Raw genomic sequence first — 16,046 nt, forward strand, 5'->3', positions numbered from 1 at the left:
AAAAAAAAAAAAAAAAAAAAAAAAAAAATCATTAATAAACTGAGAAAAATACAAGGTACTGGTACTGATACCAGGGGTACACAGACTCCTTTTTTGTCAGCCAACTTTTCTCTTTCATACAGTCATCTAAATAAAAATCATCTATCCCTGCTTTATAATAGACGCCTTCGGAGATAAACAAATGTAATTTTTTTTTTCCTTTCTTTACACCAATTCCTCTTTACATTATCAGTATCGCGACCGGCACTTCTGTTGGCAACTAACACACAGAAGTCTGTTTTCATTTGAGCTTGAGCTTGAATGCAGAATTATTGTATGTGGTCACTAAGGAAGCCGTTATGGTTTAGGGTATATCATCCTTATACAAGCAAGCAATGACAGCCCAAACAACTACGCAGCGATGTTAAAGTGGCCTATAAGGCCAGTAGTATTGCTGCTGTAGACAGACTTGAACCTGGGACATGAGGAATAAGGGTCCATGGTCTTTACCACAGAGCCATGCTTCCGGTATAAATCTGAACCTAGGCAGGTGTCACAATTATTATTTGAAGAGCTTGAATGCAAAAGATAAAAGACATTCTTTTAGTTTTTTAAGGTCATAATAAAAAAAAGACAGGGTAAATCAAATCTTTCCATGATACTGTATATACGAGCTGAAATTTTCACGGTGGTTTTATTTTCGCGAATTTTGCGAATCGCCTTTGAACCGCGAAAATAACAACACGCGAAAATAACAACGTGTGAACAGATAAGCACAGTCAGACCTCACAACCGCGAAATTAACAACACGTGAAAATGTTCTCCTAGTAGCAATTCGCGAAAATATCTGTACGCGAAAATTTCAGCTCGTACAGTAATGCACTCATCACATAACAAGAAATACCGGTACTGGTATTTTTGATGATATCATTAAAATCATCACACATATTTTAATCATTCATTTCCTTTTCAGCAGCTTCAATCTCAAACATAGTTGATGAAAATTGATATATCATTTGTTTCTTTCTTATTCAAACTCTTCATTGCTTAAATGATCAGGAGAGCATGCAAGCAAACAAGTCAAACAGTGATGACTATTTTCCTCTGATCACAAAATACAGTCCTTGCAACTGAAGTAAGCAATCTTACAGTCAACACATATTCAAACATTCACACACACAGACAAGCACAAACAAGTTAATGTTTGATAAATGAAAATGGTCATAATGATCCAGCCTTTTGCAGTCCATTACACACTCCAACACTTGAAAATTTACATTACAAAAAAAAAAAATAAAAACCACCAAAATTTATAGCATACAGATGTAGGTGTATGTATGTATGTATGTATGTATATGGTTTGTTTCATTTTCCATCTGAGAAGATGCGGACAAACTCTTCATATGTACAATGTACACATCATATGCATACGAGTATTATATCACATGAGGGCACTAAAAATTCCAAAGCAAGCTTTGCAACAGTCTTATTTGGAGCTTCAGGAAAAGCATCTTGAGTTACAAAGTTTGATAGCAGATAGATCTGATTTGATTTGATTCAAGTCTTTGTAGTATCAACCTCTTTTTCTTTTCAGGTAGTGATGATTTATACTCCATGAGGAAATATGTAATGTTTGCAATTTAGGGCGATGATATAGTATTGACTTGTTTTCTCTCCCTCTCTCTTTCACTCTCGACTCTCTCTCTCTCTAAAGAAAGGGTACAATCCACATAGCATCTTGACTAGCAAGGACCAACAGCATTGCCATTAAGGGGGTGACATTAATACAGGGAATGCTACAAATTTGTAAACTATGCTTTGATTTTTTTTTTCTAAAAGTGCATTATTGCAATGAAAAGCAGGCATCTGCATTCTGGTTCAAGCACAAGCTTCCTTGTACAAAAGAACGGACAATCAATCTGCTTTCATTGGGAAAATTCTTTCATCACAAGCACACTTTTGCAGACAAATATAGCAAGCCATGCAACATACCACAACAAACACCACACCAACACAATGGGGGTGCTCATCACAAGTTTGACACCCATAAATCATACAGCCCATGAGTCATAGAGCCCACGAGTCATATAGCCCACGAGTCATATAGCCCAAGAGTTTGACACTAAGCAAACAGGGCCAAGGAGACCGACAAAGTAAGCCCCGTGTTACAATGTCGAACTCATGGGCTGTATGACTTATAGACCTTTTTTTTTAAATGTCGAACTCATGGGCTGTATAACGCATGGGTGTTGGTCCTGTGGGATGACCCCGAAAAGGAGACATTGTCATGGCAACATTCGTGATCTGTTACAAAATATTTCTCATGCATTTATTTCAAGTTTTCCTTGAAAAAGAAGAAAAAATAGCATTTCGTAACAATGCAAGTTGTGCACCACTTTTCCCAATCGACATCCTCATGCAACATGCATTTTTTCAAACACAGAAAATTATGTTTATAATATTGGCAGTAATCACCTTAAAATCAGCTTTTTAATAACTTCACTGAGTTGAATTCATTACATAAAATATAGTTTATTACTCAATCACACTACAGAGACATGCCTCAATTCATGCGTTGTTAAAACTGGTAACAGATTCCATCGCTACAATGCTACATTGTAATATATCATATCTGTTACTGGTACATTTCAAAAATATAAGTGTGAAAAAATAGTTCATACAAAAGAGGAGGAGGAGGAGAAGAAGAAGAGAGGAGAAGGAAGAAGAGGAAAAAGAAGAAGAAGTAGAGGATGAAGAAAAAAGGAAAGAAGAAGTAGAAGAAGAAAAAGAAAAAAAGATATTTAAGGAAAGAGAATAAAAGAAAAAGGGAAGAATAAGGAGAAAAAGAAGGAGAAAAAGAAGAAGAAAAGGGGGAAGTTGAAGAAGAGGAAGAAGTGGAAGAAGAAGAAATAATGAGAAGACAAAGTGGAAGAAGACGTAGTGGAGGAGGAAGAGTGAATGAGGTGTGATGAGTATCCAGAGTATTTTGTATATTGCAACGAGGCATAGAAAAGGGTGAGACAAAGTTCTCATTTAGGCACTTTGGTATATCTACAGATATAACATCTCAATTGTTTGACAGTAAACAAAGAATCTGGCTTAAGGACATATTAGATAGAGGATGTTAGTAAATAAATAGAATGGAAGAATAAAAGTATTAGTATTTTTGAAATGTGAATGATATTAAATTCCTAGGTCACATTTTGATAGGAAATTATGGATCTGAGATGTGCTTTTCTTCACTTACAGTGATGTAATATCAATGACCATAATACAGTGTAAGTATGTCATGGGAAACAAACATACAATTACGACATTACATTTATGATTATACAATAATGTCATGAGTAACGAACATATCGTCGCCGGTCACACGAACCGACGAATCACTCAATTTTGGGTCAAATTTTCGATTTTGAGTTTGTCACTCATTTCGATAGTAGACATTCCATACTACATATTCTGAAATTCTCAGTGTGTAATTCGGTGTAATTTTTACGTAGTTATCACTTTTGTAGAAGTATGTAATTCCATTTGTGAAAATTATTTGTTTTCCCCATAGACGCGTGTGTTAAACAATCAGGGGAATCGACGGTTTGGTGACCGCGCGTACTAGTACGCGCGGTCACCGAACCGACGAATCAGTGCGCATTGACTTGTGTGTAGTTTTTGAGATTCAACAGTTCATTGACCGCGCGCACAGTGCGCGTACTATGTAATACATGCGTCGACAATAACAACGCTCAATGTACATGTGCATATGGACACACATGGAAAATGACAACGTTCTTTGCAGACCGAAAATACATGCATGTAGCTCTTTGACGATTTCCCGCTTATTTCTTAACGATACAATTCGATAAAAACTTCACAAGTTAGAGCAAGAATTGAAGTCTGATGTACTATAAAAATAATTGGAAATTATAGACATGAAAGTGTAGCAACCATAAGTCAAAAATGGGTTAACTTCAAACGCGATTTTCTCGAATTGTCATTCTTACGCAAACCTGAGGGATTCGTCGGTTCGTGTGACCGGCAACGATATGTAGAGTAAATAAAGACAGTGATGGTGTGCATCACACATTATTTCATTAGAAATATTTCTACATCTATGGATATATAAAACTGAACATTGCCTATGACCAGCACCACTTGTTACTTGCTATAAATGCAATGCTTGTTAAGAATGGGTATATTATTTGGTTTAAACATCTCATTACAGATATGTTGTCACATTAACTGCTAAAGTGAAAATATTACCTCATTCTTACAGGGAAAAATGGAAAAATACAGCCACTCTCATAAACTGGCTATATTTAAAGTGGCCATGATTACAATGTATATATTGCTAATATCAATTACAGGTTTACTCCGATTTCCTCCCCACCCTCCCCCCCCCCCCCCGAAAAAAAAATATGCAAAAACAAAACAACAATGTCCCTGCCAAGAGAGACAGAAAAAGGGAGAGAGAGAATAAACCTTATACTAGTGGCATAATGCATTGATCGCCTCTGTACCATATGTCACATGACTTTCCACATATATATATATATACATTGTATATATTTTTTTCAATCTCTTGTTTAACATATTTTGTTCTTCTTTTACAGCCACATAACTCTGTACAGACATCATCACAGGGACATCACAGTCACAAGAATTTGTTTGGTTTCCATGTTCTTATGCACCTTGTGATTTGAGCTGAAATATAACCTTACATTTTTCCCATCATCAAGGGACAGTACATTCAAAACATTTCATTTCAAGCCCTTAGAATAATAAATTTGTTTGCTTTACAATACTTGATGCATTCTGGCAAGTCCTTCACAAATTTGCAAAGAGATGGAGTTGAGAACTGATAAAAGATCCAGATATGAAGATATTCTGACTTCTCTCTGTATATATATATATATATATATAATATTATAACTTCTTAAATTATCAGTTCATACAAAGTCTGTTTTTTTTTTTAACTGATGTTACAAACTAACATGTTTGAATGTACAATGTAAAATCAAAGAGAAAAGAGAATACAATTATATAGCTATAAGCATTTAGTAGGAATAAATCATATCTTATTTCTTTTGTTACTTAGCATAAACATACAATGTAATATGACCAGAGATTTAACAAAATCATGACATGTAGATAACTACGAAAACTACAATTACTGTCTGTAATACAACATGATAAAACATGTCACAGTTACAATCGAAAGCATCATTGATAACTTAAGTGAGAGAGCAAACATGTGTCTCTAAAGAAGATTAATACACTGACATGCGGAAAACTAGCTTAAGCTTTCTTATTGCACAATGTGGCAAGCACACAACCTAAAATAATGCAAATCAGATACATGTACACCGGACATGCACATACTCATGTACTCCAAACCAGACCATTAGTAGTGCCGAACATGATTTTGCTGCAGCATGCAAGACAACTCCAAACGATCCCTACATCAAGTAATCAAAGGATAATTTGCCGTGGGGGTCACATGTAGACAGCATAATCTTGGATCATTTTCAATTCCAATCATCTCAGGATTATTTGTGTCATATAACCAGGCACACACCATAATGCCATGCAGATACATGTACACACTTAACATGCACATACTCGTGTCGCAAACCAGGCTATGCATTTAGGAAGTATAATCCCTGGATCACTTTTCAATCTCAATTATTATTGGGGTCATTTGTGAAAAACAAGCTTTTGAAACATGTGGGTTTTAATTCTGTAAAGTTGTGGCTGCTGAATCATTGATAAATAGGCTGATTCATACTTACATGTACTTACAAAATGAAAGATTTATATGTCTACTACATTCACTTGACTCTGTATTAATGTGACTCTAACTGATATAATAATTTCCAAATTAAATATAATAAATTGAAAGAGTTAATAACTTCTTTACCTTTTGTCCAATTTCAGAAAAAAAAACCCACGTTCTTCTTGAGTAAACTTTAGATACTGTCTTAACATTCAACTGGACACAAAGTGGAGGTTATCTATTTGACCTAAACTTCAGCAGTCAGATAGCTTTGGTACATGATATGACTTGTAGACAAGTCAAATACAACTAGAACAACTTTGTATCTTAGCTGTGTTCACGCCATTTGGTGGAGAAGATTTTTGGCAAGTTTTCATGACTTCTTCGCCACGTCCATACAATTGGTGACATATTGGAATATTTATGTTCAAGAACAAACAAAACTGAAAGCTCAGTGTCCTGAAAAATCAAATTTGTTTTCCATAGTTACACTGCAACATAAATGTTGAGCAAAAGAAGGACCTAAATATTGCATGACATCTGGACAGAATGAATTCTGATATAGATGTCTGTTACATGCAGAATGGCAAGAGAGCTATTTTATTTAGCAATATACACTTATTTCACCAGTGTGATATTCTGCAAAACTAGGACTTTTGCAGGATAATTTTGTAAGTAGTTGATTTTGTGATCAAGAACCTCTGTGATGGTAAGATATTGTTTCCTTTCCTCAGGTTATGATACACAGCACAACACATTTGTGTCTGTAGCTTAAATGTGAAATTTTATGATATGTGACCCGCGACAACGGTTTCAGGCAAAAGTCGCAAAAGCAAATTCCCTCCTAGGCGGGGTACAAACATTTTGACCATTATTTTTGTCGATTTGGGGTTTTTGCAGAATTTGAATCTTTGATATGTTTTCTACATATACACTGAATTTCACAGCATAACACTAAGTTTTTCCTACCTAAAATGGAATTTTAAACATCCTATGTTGGAGCACTCTCGTCAGTTTCGATCTTCTTTCGAACGCCGCGCCACTATGCCCAGCGTTGCTACGGCGCGGCATCTCGCGTGCGATTGGATAGTGCGTCGCAGACATTTACATAGTTCGGCTTTCAGAGGTACGCCTCGCAGCGTGTCGGAAATGTTTTGTCCACACTAATTACGCATGCATGCTCCATTGTTGTTGCTACAATAGATACCAGTATACGCTCGGTCGTTAGTGTAAGCTCCTCGTTTGGCTTTCTATCCGAGCTTTTTTATCGCAATGTTTGACAACGGAATTAGTGAAACAAAAGGTGAACAGCAACACTAGGCAGCACTAACTTAATGTGAAAATAGATACGATAGGGAACATGATTTAAGCGTATCAGAGTGGCAAATTGCCACACAAATCGTGCAACGTACATTCGGAAACTGACTTGTTGATATTGTGCGTGTAGTGACAGCAGGTTGTCTCAAAAAGACAGCAGAAGAGAGAAAAGGAGTGGTCATAAATGACCAGTATTCAAATAATACACTGTCGTAAACATCAAAATTGCACCAAACTAAGTAAAGTCGTGTTTGTTTGTTTGCTTACTTGCTTGTTTACCGCACAACATAACACAAATGTACAGCTAAAAAAAAAGAAACTACAGAAAACATGACCCTTTTCATCCTCCTGCCTTCGAAAGGGTCCCCATGATGAAATTTACAAGACAAATCAAGCACTGTAAAAATGTGATTTGTAAAGATGTGGAAACGAATGTGCTACCCGCTCCCGTAACGTATACACACTGGCATAGCGTGTGGATGCCATTGAGTAATACGTGCACCATGCACACGTAACCAGCAGCTTGTAGTTATCGTATCCGCCAGCTTGAAAGACGTACTGGTAAACAAACCCGAGCGAAACGCATTGTGCATTCGGCTCCATACGCTGAGTTCCGAGGAAGGTGCCCGGGAAATTTGACTCTCTCAGTGAGCCAATCAGAAGCCGATGTGGTTGCTAGAGGCGGAGCTTAATCTCGATTGGCATCATTGTACAGATGGGTGATTCTCCCCTCGCATCGCCGCCTGGCATTGTTTTCGAGCATGAGGGGAATCTTCAAAGCCCATTTTCTCGCAATTTTGTCAGGCTAACAAATCAAAAAGTGCATTATATTTCGCTTTATATGACCACTCACAGTACCGGAGAATACAAGTGTTTTATATCAATGTAAAGCTTAGGAAATGGGCAATGTGATTCAATGAAAAAGTGCATTTTCAAAATTTCCGACTTTTGCCTGAAACCGTTGTCGCCGGTCACATATACATCACCTTACACTTTGGCATTTATTCAAAGGTCACAACGAACTTGCACTGACATATTTACATACTGTCTTTGTATTGTTGTTCCTTTAAAAAAATATTTCAAGGTACATACATGTACATTGTAAATTGCTCAATAATTTCTGTCATGCTAACAAAGCCATATCTTTGCTAAGGATATATACAAAGTACCATACATGTAATACAGATTATTTGTTCATTATCTCAAAAGAAACCATTCATATCACATTATCAGAAAAAGAGTGTTTCTCAAGGTACAATGTATATTGCATCTCATTTAAAACTAAATTTGGTTTCAAAAGTTTATATAAAGTTGAGTTATATCGTAGCGTACAATTGTGATTAATACCAACTTGGCAGTACATAGAATCTTAACACCATTCATACATATTTGCATTGAGAATATTAAGCCTTGCGGTATATCACGTTTCAATTTACTATAGACAAAATCATAATGCATTTTACAGTGTACATATTACATCTTTGTAAGATCATCAAAAGGGGTCTCAAACATAGATTGGCTTTCTGTGGCTCAAAGTGGGTATCAATTAAATTTTATGGTCACCAAGCAACCTAGCTTCCATGATATACAGGATGCTTACCTATCTAATGACAACTGAAGCATGCCTTTTAAGGATTGAAATGAAAATATTGGTACAAGAAAAATCTAAAACTATTGTTGTTGTCCAGCACAAATAGGTCTACACTGAACATCGACATGCTACTACTATTGACCTAACCAAGCTAACATCCACATGGAATATGGTCAACCATGGGAGGAATAGCTCACAAAATGGGCTAGTACCAGTGGGAGGACCTATTTGTATAACAATGACAGAATCTAAGATATCCTTCTACCTGAAATTACAGACCTAGTTTGGATGAGATGCCAGCAAATTTGCTCCCTCCTTTTTTGACACATCAAACTCGGAAGCAAAAACAAATCATCCCGAATCATTGCTCTGTCATTTCTATCATTAGCTCTTAATCTGATTGCTTCAGCTAAGGCAAATTAATGAACCTAAACAGAGGGACAATGTTAGTAAAATTCTTGTGATTCTATCATTGGCCATCATAACGGATGATTACACAACTTAGATGGTAAAGAAAGAAATCTCCACAGTTCTGACAAGCTTGGTGACAGGCCACAGACTTATATCGCAGTATGCAAAACCACAAATGTTGAAGCCACAATTCCAAATAAAAACTTACAGTGTGCTGCAGATTCCACACAGAGACATGTAGGACATGCCAAGACCATCCATCAGCTGTTCCAGTGTTTTGTGACAACCAAATGCTTTGCTAGCGCGGTCACAGCACTCAAAAAAGTACTACTATTGCAGTCTTCTTTAATCTATATAGCAACATAAACTTTATAAGACGATATAATTGCTAAATCTACGCAAGTTTCTTTCTTTTTTTCTTTCTTTTTTTTTTTAAATCTGTGACGGTGGGAAAGATGAATTAGCTAGCAGTATCCTTTAACATGTTTTTTTTTTTTCTCGCCTTGCATTTGCATTTTGAAAGGGCACAAGATCTTGTAAAAAACTTACATGCCTAAATTCTTTCGATGAAATCTCAAAATGAGTGTTCTCACTGTTTATTTATTTTTTGGCTATTGTAGGAGCAAGAATCACAGTAGAAGAAGACAGATTGTTATCAAGTCCTTTCATTTCAGCAAAAATGTCTCCTGCATAACCACAGAAGTTAACATGGTCAGGAGAATAATTTTGTGAAAAGTAATTAAATGTTGACACAATAAAAGGCGCTATGGTGACGAGTGCGGGGGTTGATGCCTTCACACATGGTAGTCATGGCAACGGATGAGAATGATCCATCTCAGTGTGAGGGGATGAGGTGTGAGTGTGTGCGAGGATGTTGCTGCAGTGATTTCTAAGGGAGCGCTTGCTCTCATGCTAGGGGAAACAATGAAGCTTTTTCAATGACACGATGCCTGATGTGAGGGAAGGGGGACGACTGGAGGGACAGCACGAGACAGACGGAAGACCAAGCCATGTACAGACAAGATGCTGGGAGGAGGGTGCTGCTCCTGGCAGTGCCATTTACTTACTTCAAGGAAGACCCAGGTTGTCCTGTCGACGCACCAATCCGTCCTTTCTCTCCTGAGCGACGATCGTTGAGGACGTCGTCATCAGAGTCTTCCAGAGAGCTAACATCTGGTGAGCTGCTGGAGCTCTCGTAGACATGGATGTTGCTGCCAAGGATACCACCGCCCTTCAAGCTCTGACTGATGATGTCTACGGAAGGACGACTTTCATCCTCCCTTGTCTTGTTGCCATGGCTACCCTCATCATATGGTGTCAAGTTGGCAGCAGATTGGATCACAGGGTAAGATTCATGAGTCCTTGGCTCTCCCGTTGAGGCCATATTCTCGTCGATCTTGTGATGCCGTCTCCTCTGCCGTGGGCTTGCAGGAGGCAAGCCATGGATGTCGACTCTGGTGCCTAACCGGCCTTGCAGGTCCTTCATTTCATACTCCTTGACTTCGGCTTGTTTCTTAGACTCACTCTTGCTCCTTTTCTTACTGTATTTCCTGGCGCGGCTCTCATTCTTGCGGTCATTTTCTGTTGGGACGGTTCTAGTTCTGGTTATCCCCCGTCTCAGGCTGAAGTTTGACATCGGTATCTTTCCCTTGAGAAGCTGCTCAAAAGTTGGAGAATTCCTGCGCTTATCCTCTGTCACTTCGGGTAGCTGCCTCCTCTTTTTCTTTAACCCATCTTTCCCTAACTTGTTTTGAGCCACTTCTGCTGCTGGTCTTGTCTCCACAGTGGTCAAGGGGAAGTCCATTTCATCCTGCTGGATGTCTCTTAAGGGGTGGTACCCTGGCTGGTCTTCAACTCTAGTAGACAGACTGGACACTCCATTGGAGGTGTCATCATCCACAGTGATCTGGGGTATCACTCCCACAGTGTCAGCAGTGGATGGGTCATAGGGGGAACTAGCTCTGATCTGAATTGGTTCATCATCTCCAGGTGCCAAGTTCCTGTTGTTGTCCATCTTCTCTATACGCTCTCTGCTGCGATCTTTAGAGATTCTCCTCGTCTTGTCCGAATGCCTGTGTCTCCCGGATCTGGAGGGCTCCCTATTTGAGGAGTGCTTGCTGCGAAATTTGAACTGGACCTTCCCGTGAGGGCTCGGTTCACGAGAGCGTGTGCGTCTCACGTGGGAGGACGTGACTCTATCAGTCTTGAAGGCATGTGGGATGTAGATTTGCTTCAAGAGCCAGACACTCAGCAAGACTAGTTGTTGAGGAAGCTTCACCTGCATCAGTGCCTTTGATTCATCACCTGTGGCTTCCAGTCTCTGGAAGGCCTTGGAGGGCTTCCTCCCCGCCCACCTGGTGAGCCATTCCAAGAGCTCTGCTGGTTCTACATACTCCTCTCCTAGATTCATTCTCACTTGCCTGAAGCTGTCGGAGGGCGTTAAAGATACAAAGGACATCTTGCACTTTTTCAGTCGGACACCAGTCTTGACAGACTTCTTTGATGATCTCCTACGCACAAACAAATCCGGACTATCTACCGCATCAGAATCCTGCATGCTTGAAAAGCTACCACTGCGCTGAAGGGATAGCCTTGGAACTGCCACATTGTTGTCTCTCTCAAGTGGACTGCCAAAGAGCTTCTTGAAAAGACCAGGGCCTCGAACTCTTGTTGACAGGGATTTCTTGTTCAAGTTAACATCACTTGTTTCACAGGGACTGTGACAGAGAGACAAGTGGGAAACTTGGACTTCCTCCAAATGAGACTTATTTTGGTGTCTTCCAGTACTCTTCCTAAACTCTGTTTCAAGAATCCGACTGTGGAATGCTCCTATCAGTGGAAGTTCTCTCTGTGCCATGTACATTTCATCTTGCACCTGACTACCAAAGGTCACCAAGAAAAAGGTTTCCAGGAAGTGCAAGAATGCAGCATTGCCCTCGAATTCCCGTGACCCAACCAGCAGGGAGCCTTGTGCAGGAGATGAGTCAGCCACCTCCCCAGGATTTCTGCTTGGCTCTGTATTGCTCTCTGCAGTATTAGCAGTATCAATCCCTTCCTTGGGAGTCCCTTCATGCTCATTTGTGGCTTCCACATCACTCGCCTCAAAGACACTATCATCAAGACTACCAAACACAGATTTGCGTGTCTCAAGCTCCGCACGTCTCCTCTTGCTCTGCCTTTTGAAGTGTGTCATCAGGGTTTCAAAAGCGACGGATCGCCTTTCACCATCATTTGTATCCCCCTTTTCTCTCCTCCTGGTCTTCTCGTGATCAACTGCGAACTTCTTGCGCCTCAACTTCTCCCTGAGTCTGCTCAGCTTCTCCTCAAGGAAAGGTGGCAGCCCATCCAGCTGGTGAAAATGGCGGCCGAGGATGGAGACGGTCTCCTTGGATAGGGGCAACTCTGAGATGACCGTAAGAAGAATGTCGTTGATCTCGTCCTCGAGGTGGAGAAACCTGGAGAATGGGTGCAGACACTCGGCCCAGGACAGGACTGCTTTCAGCAACTTCTCCACTTTCTCCTTCTCCTCTGCACTGCTGGCAGGCTGGAGGTTGCAAGAGACAATGAAAATACACAGGTCAAACAGATCCACAATCTTCTGGTCAAAGTCTTCAACCTTTTGATATCACAACAAGTACTGTGTTCTGATTTAATTCAGAATGCATGCATACTTCTTCACGGAGTATTTTGTGAAGTTGCTTAGAAAATGGTTGATGTGAAACTAAGACAAAACAAGATATTACAGTTCTTTCTTTTAAATGATGTAAATTCAAGCTCTAAGTTGAATAAATCAATCCCAACCCCATTCTCTAGGAAAATAGATAATGATGATAAAAAAAAAGAAGAAAATTGCTTAGCCTGGAATTCCCATGAAAATGTGAGAGGTACAAAGTACACATCATTGTAATGTTCAGGTTGCTTCACAAAGTAACAAGGCTAACATCATGTTTACTATGATACATCTCTACACCTAGCCAATTGCATTGTGTATAACTTTTCAAAAAGCAACAAGAGAAGATACAGCACTGAACTGACAGAGGAAAGAGTCATACCTTGACCTGGAGTGACCGCTCCTTGCTGGTCTGGTACTTTCGAATGGCCAGGGACAGTTTGTCCCGGGTGTAGAGCATCCACAGTATGCAGCATAGATCACGGAAGCACTTCATGACCACACCCCTGCCCCGCCCGCTCACATTGTTGTTGTGGTCCTCGGCGTGGCCTAGGATGCTGATGGGATAGGAGCCCAGTACCTGAAGATGGTCTGGTAGCTCCAACTTTTCTCCCTGGTGGAGGAGAGAAAACAAACAAACAAGCAAATAGTTGGCATCACAATACGAGAAATCCAGTGGATAAAGGATAAACTGTAATAGCCATGCAACTGGCAAATAATCTTTGAGGGTGTGGAAGGGGGTAAAAATGGTTTGGTCATGCTGCAGAATAATATTCCCCTCACCCCCCCCCCCCCCCATTTTTCACCACAGTCTGGACTGTAAAATTATAGATATAACATGTGATCTTACTCATGGAGGGCAACAGAAGAAACATCTGTACTGTCCATGTTTTACACCAACATATTATGTGTCAGCAAAACTTGTTGCTAAGGATTTATTTACAGCTGTTTCTGCAACTCTAAAGAGTGAACTGCTAAGAAAATCAAACACATTTCTTTCATTGAATTCATTTTTGAATCATGACAGAAAATATATCAAAACCCAATATGCATTTGTGATTTTTCACTTCACACTTGGGAGCACTTAGACCACTTGAAATATGAATCAATCGCAACAGTTAAAATATATTTAAGTGCATCTTTTAAGATTGTATGTGTCTCTTCCTGATCAATCAAAAGGCCTTGCTAGCACACAGGTAAATGTAGACTCCCTCTGCATCTCTTTCAAAGCAATAGCCTTCATCTGTGTGATATTGAGCTGGACTTTATTAGACGTGACTGCACGTGTGGGGGCTGAAAACGATACATTACTTGGTACCAACCAGAACATTCAATGAACAGCCATAATGACATCAGTGTTTACATGATAAAGAAGATCCCTCAATCCCTTAGCTTTTTGAAGGTGCCTATGACAAGATCTCCATCAAGATCTAGAAAAAGCTTAAAGATGGCTGTCTTCTGCATTCGTTTTGAGTCAATAGCAGTTTCATCAATCATTCTTTTTTCCATGCAAGTTTATGACATCATAATTATGTTTGTTTTACAGATTACTTGATCTATGCTGTTACAATAATGAAGGATTATACTTTGAATCAATGCCATAACTTCATGCATCAAAACAACCAATGCTTCATGTTTGTTTGTTTAAAAGAAACGTAAGAGATCAAATCAAGTCATATCAAATCAAAATTATAATGACAAGCCTGATCTCAGACACAGTCAACCTCCGTGATTGGCTATGGGGCTGGTGCTCCGATGGAACACTTGACACACAGAGAGAAGAAACACTGACCTTAAACTTTGCCTGTTTCTCCTGCACTGCTCTGAGCTGCTCCACATACCAGCGGGCACAGGGCAGGCTGCATCGGGATGCGTTCAGCACCAGCAGAATCAGCTGCACCAGGTCGTTGACCTCCCGCCTCTTGTCGTCCTCCTCCAAGACCTCCGGAGGATCAGAATCCTGTAGAGGAGAGAATTAGAGAGGGAAATTTTGGCATACTTTCTGCAGTCCGCTGATACTTCATCATCTTCAATGGCTTAAGGGAAAACAAATTCAGGCATCATCAAAATTAGGTCCAATTATAGGGTTGCGATGTAGGATATCCCAATTCTAGGACTATTTATGATAGTTACTCAAATATTTTTCAGGCTATGAAGTGCTGAATCACTTTTGAAAAGATTCAAATAATGCAGCACCCCCACTAACAAAAGAATTTAAAAAAAAAAGCTGCAGTAATATTATCTGTAGCAAAGGTAATAAACTACGTACTAGGTATTCTTGCTAGGAATGTATAGTGCAGACAAACAAACAAAGAAATAAATCATCCAACTTTGGTAAGCAAAAACACAATAACAATCGGCTTATGACAAAACTTACATTTGGAATGTAGTCCGGCTGGGGGCAGTAGTAAGGTGGGGCAGGCAGGTAGAACTCCTCAGGCACCAGTGTTGAGAACCCCCGGGCCAGAACCAGGCACTCCTCCACCATGCTCTCCACCAGCCAGGGGGTGGGGTCCTGGCCGCTGAGGGTGGCAGCCATCAGGATGTCGGTCAGCGTCTGACTGACCATCACCTGGGCCATCTTGTCGTCTTCCACCAGTGAACCTGTTTGGTGGGAAATTTGTGTTGCCATGGTGATATATGAACAGGAATGTAAACATTGCATACTTTTTTTTGCATTAAGGATAGATAAAAAATGCATCACGTTATCAGTGCAGCAATAATGAAAAAGAGGGTCATATGTGTGTAGTAAAATTGGCATCAATGTCAATATTGGAAGAAGGGGACCATATCCGCACACCCTCCAAATTTTCATATGGTATTTATACAAGATTTATTAAATCACAAGCTCCCTGTGTAGTAACAACTCACAACCCAATGCCTTGTTTACATTCAACAAAATTGTGAATGTGATTATGCTAATTATGAGTTCCATCTTCGTGATATCTTTGAATGGCATCATGAACGTCATTCAGATTAAACTTTACCTTGAAAATGGGCTGAAAGGTCAATGCTCTGCTACCATTGTGCTCAGAGTTATGACATCACTTTCTACATCATTAGCTAAGATGTAAGAGGGCAATATCACTACATATATACATTGCAATTCAATCTGCTAAAGCCATTTTGAACCTTAAAGGACAAGTTCACCTTCATTGACATAAGGATTGAGAGAATGTAGCAATATCAGTAAAACACATCATTGAAAGTTTGAAGAAAATCGGACAATCCGTTCAAAAGTTATGAATTTTTGAAGTTTTTGTGCAGTCACCGCTGGATGAGAAGACTACTGCAGTGTGTGATGT

At 39.5% G+C, this 16,046-nt stretch overlaps 1 protein-coding gene across 1 annotated transcript in view; it reads right to left on the minus strand.

The window, feature by feature from the left end:
- LOC140236528 (uncharacterized) overlaps positions 1-16,046 on the minus strand; it is a 146,794-nt gene that overhangs the window by 25,232 nt on the left and 105,516 nt on the right. The window contains exons 8-11 of the mRNA XM_072316452.1: positions 15,119-15,345; positions 14,528-14,701; positions 13,124-13,354; positions 10,139-12,615 (exon numbers count right to left, since the gene is read on the minus strand). Coding sequence (XP_072172553.1) covers positions 10,139-12,615; positions 13,124-13,354; positions 14,528-14,701; positions 15,119-15,345 — 3,109 coding nt within the window. The remainder of the gene's footprint in view (positions 1-10,138; positions 12,616-13,123; positions 13,355-14,527; positions 14,702-15,118; positions 15,346-16,046) is intronic.

This window comes from Diadema setosum, chromosome 13 (assembly GCF_964275005.1).
Source record: "Diadema setosum chromosome 13, eeDiaSeto1, whole genome shotgun sequence".
NCBI classification, from domain to species: Eukaryota; Metazoa; Echinodermata; class Echinoidea; order Diadematoida; family Diadematidae; genus Diadema; species Diadema setosum.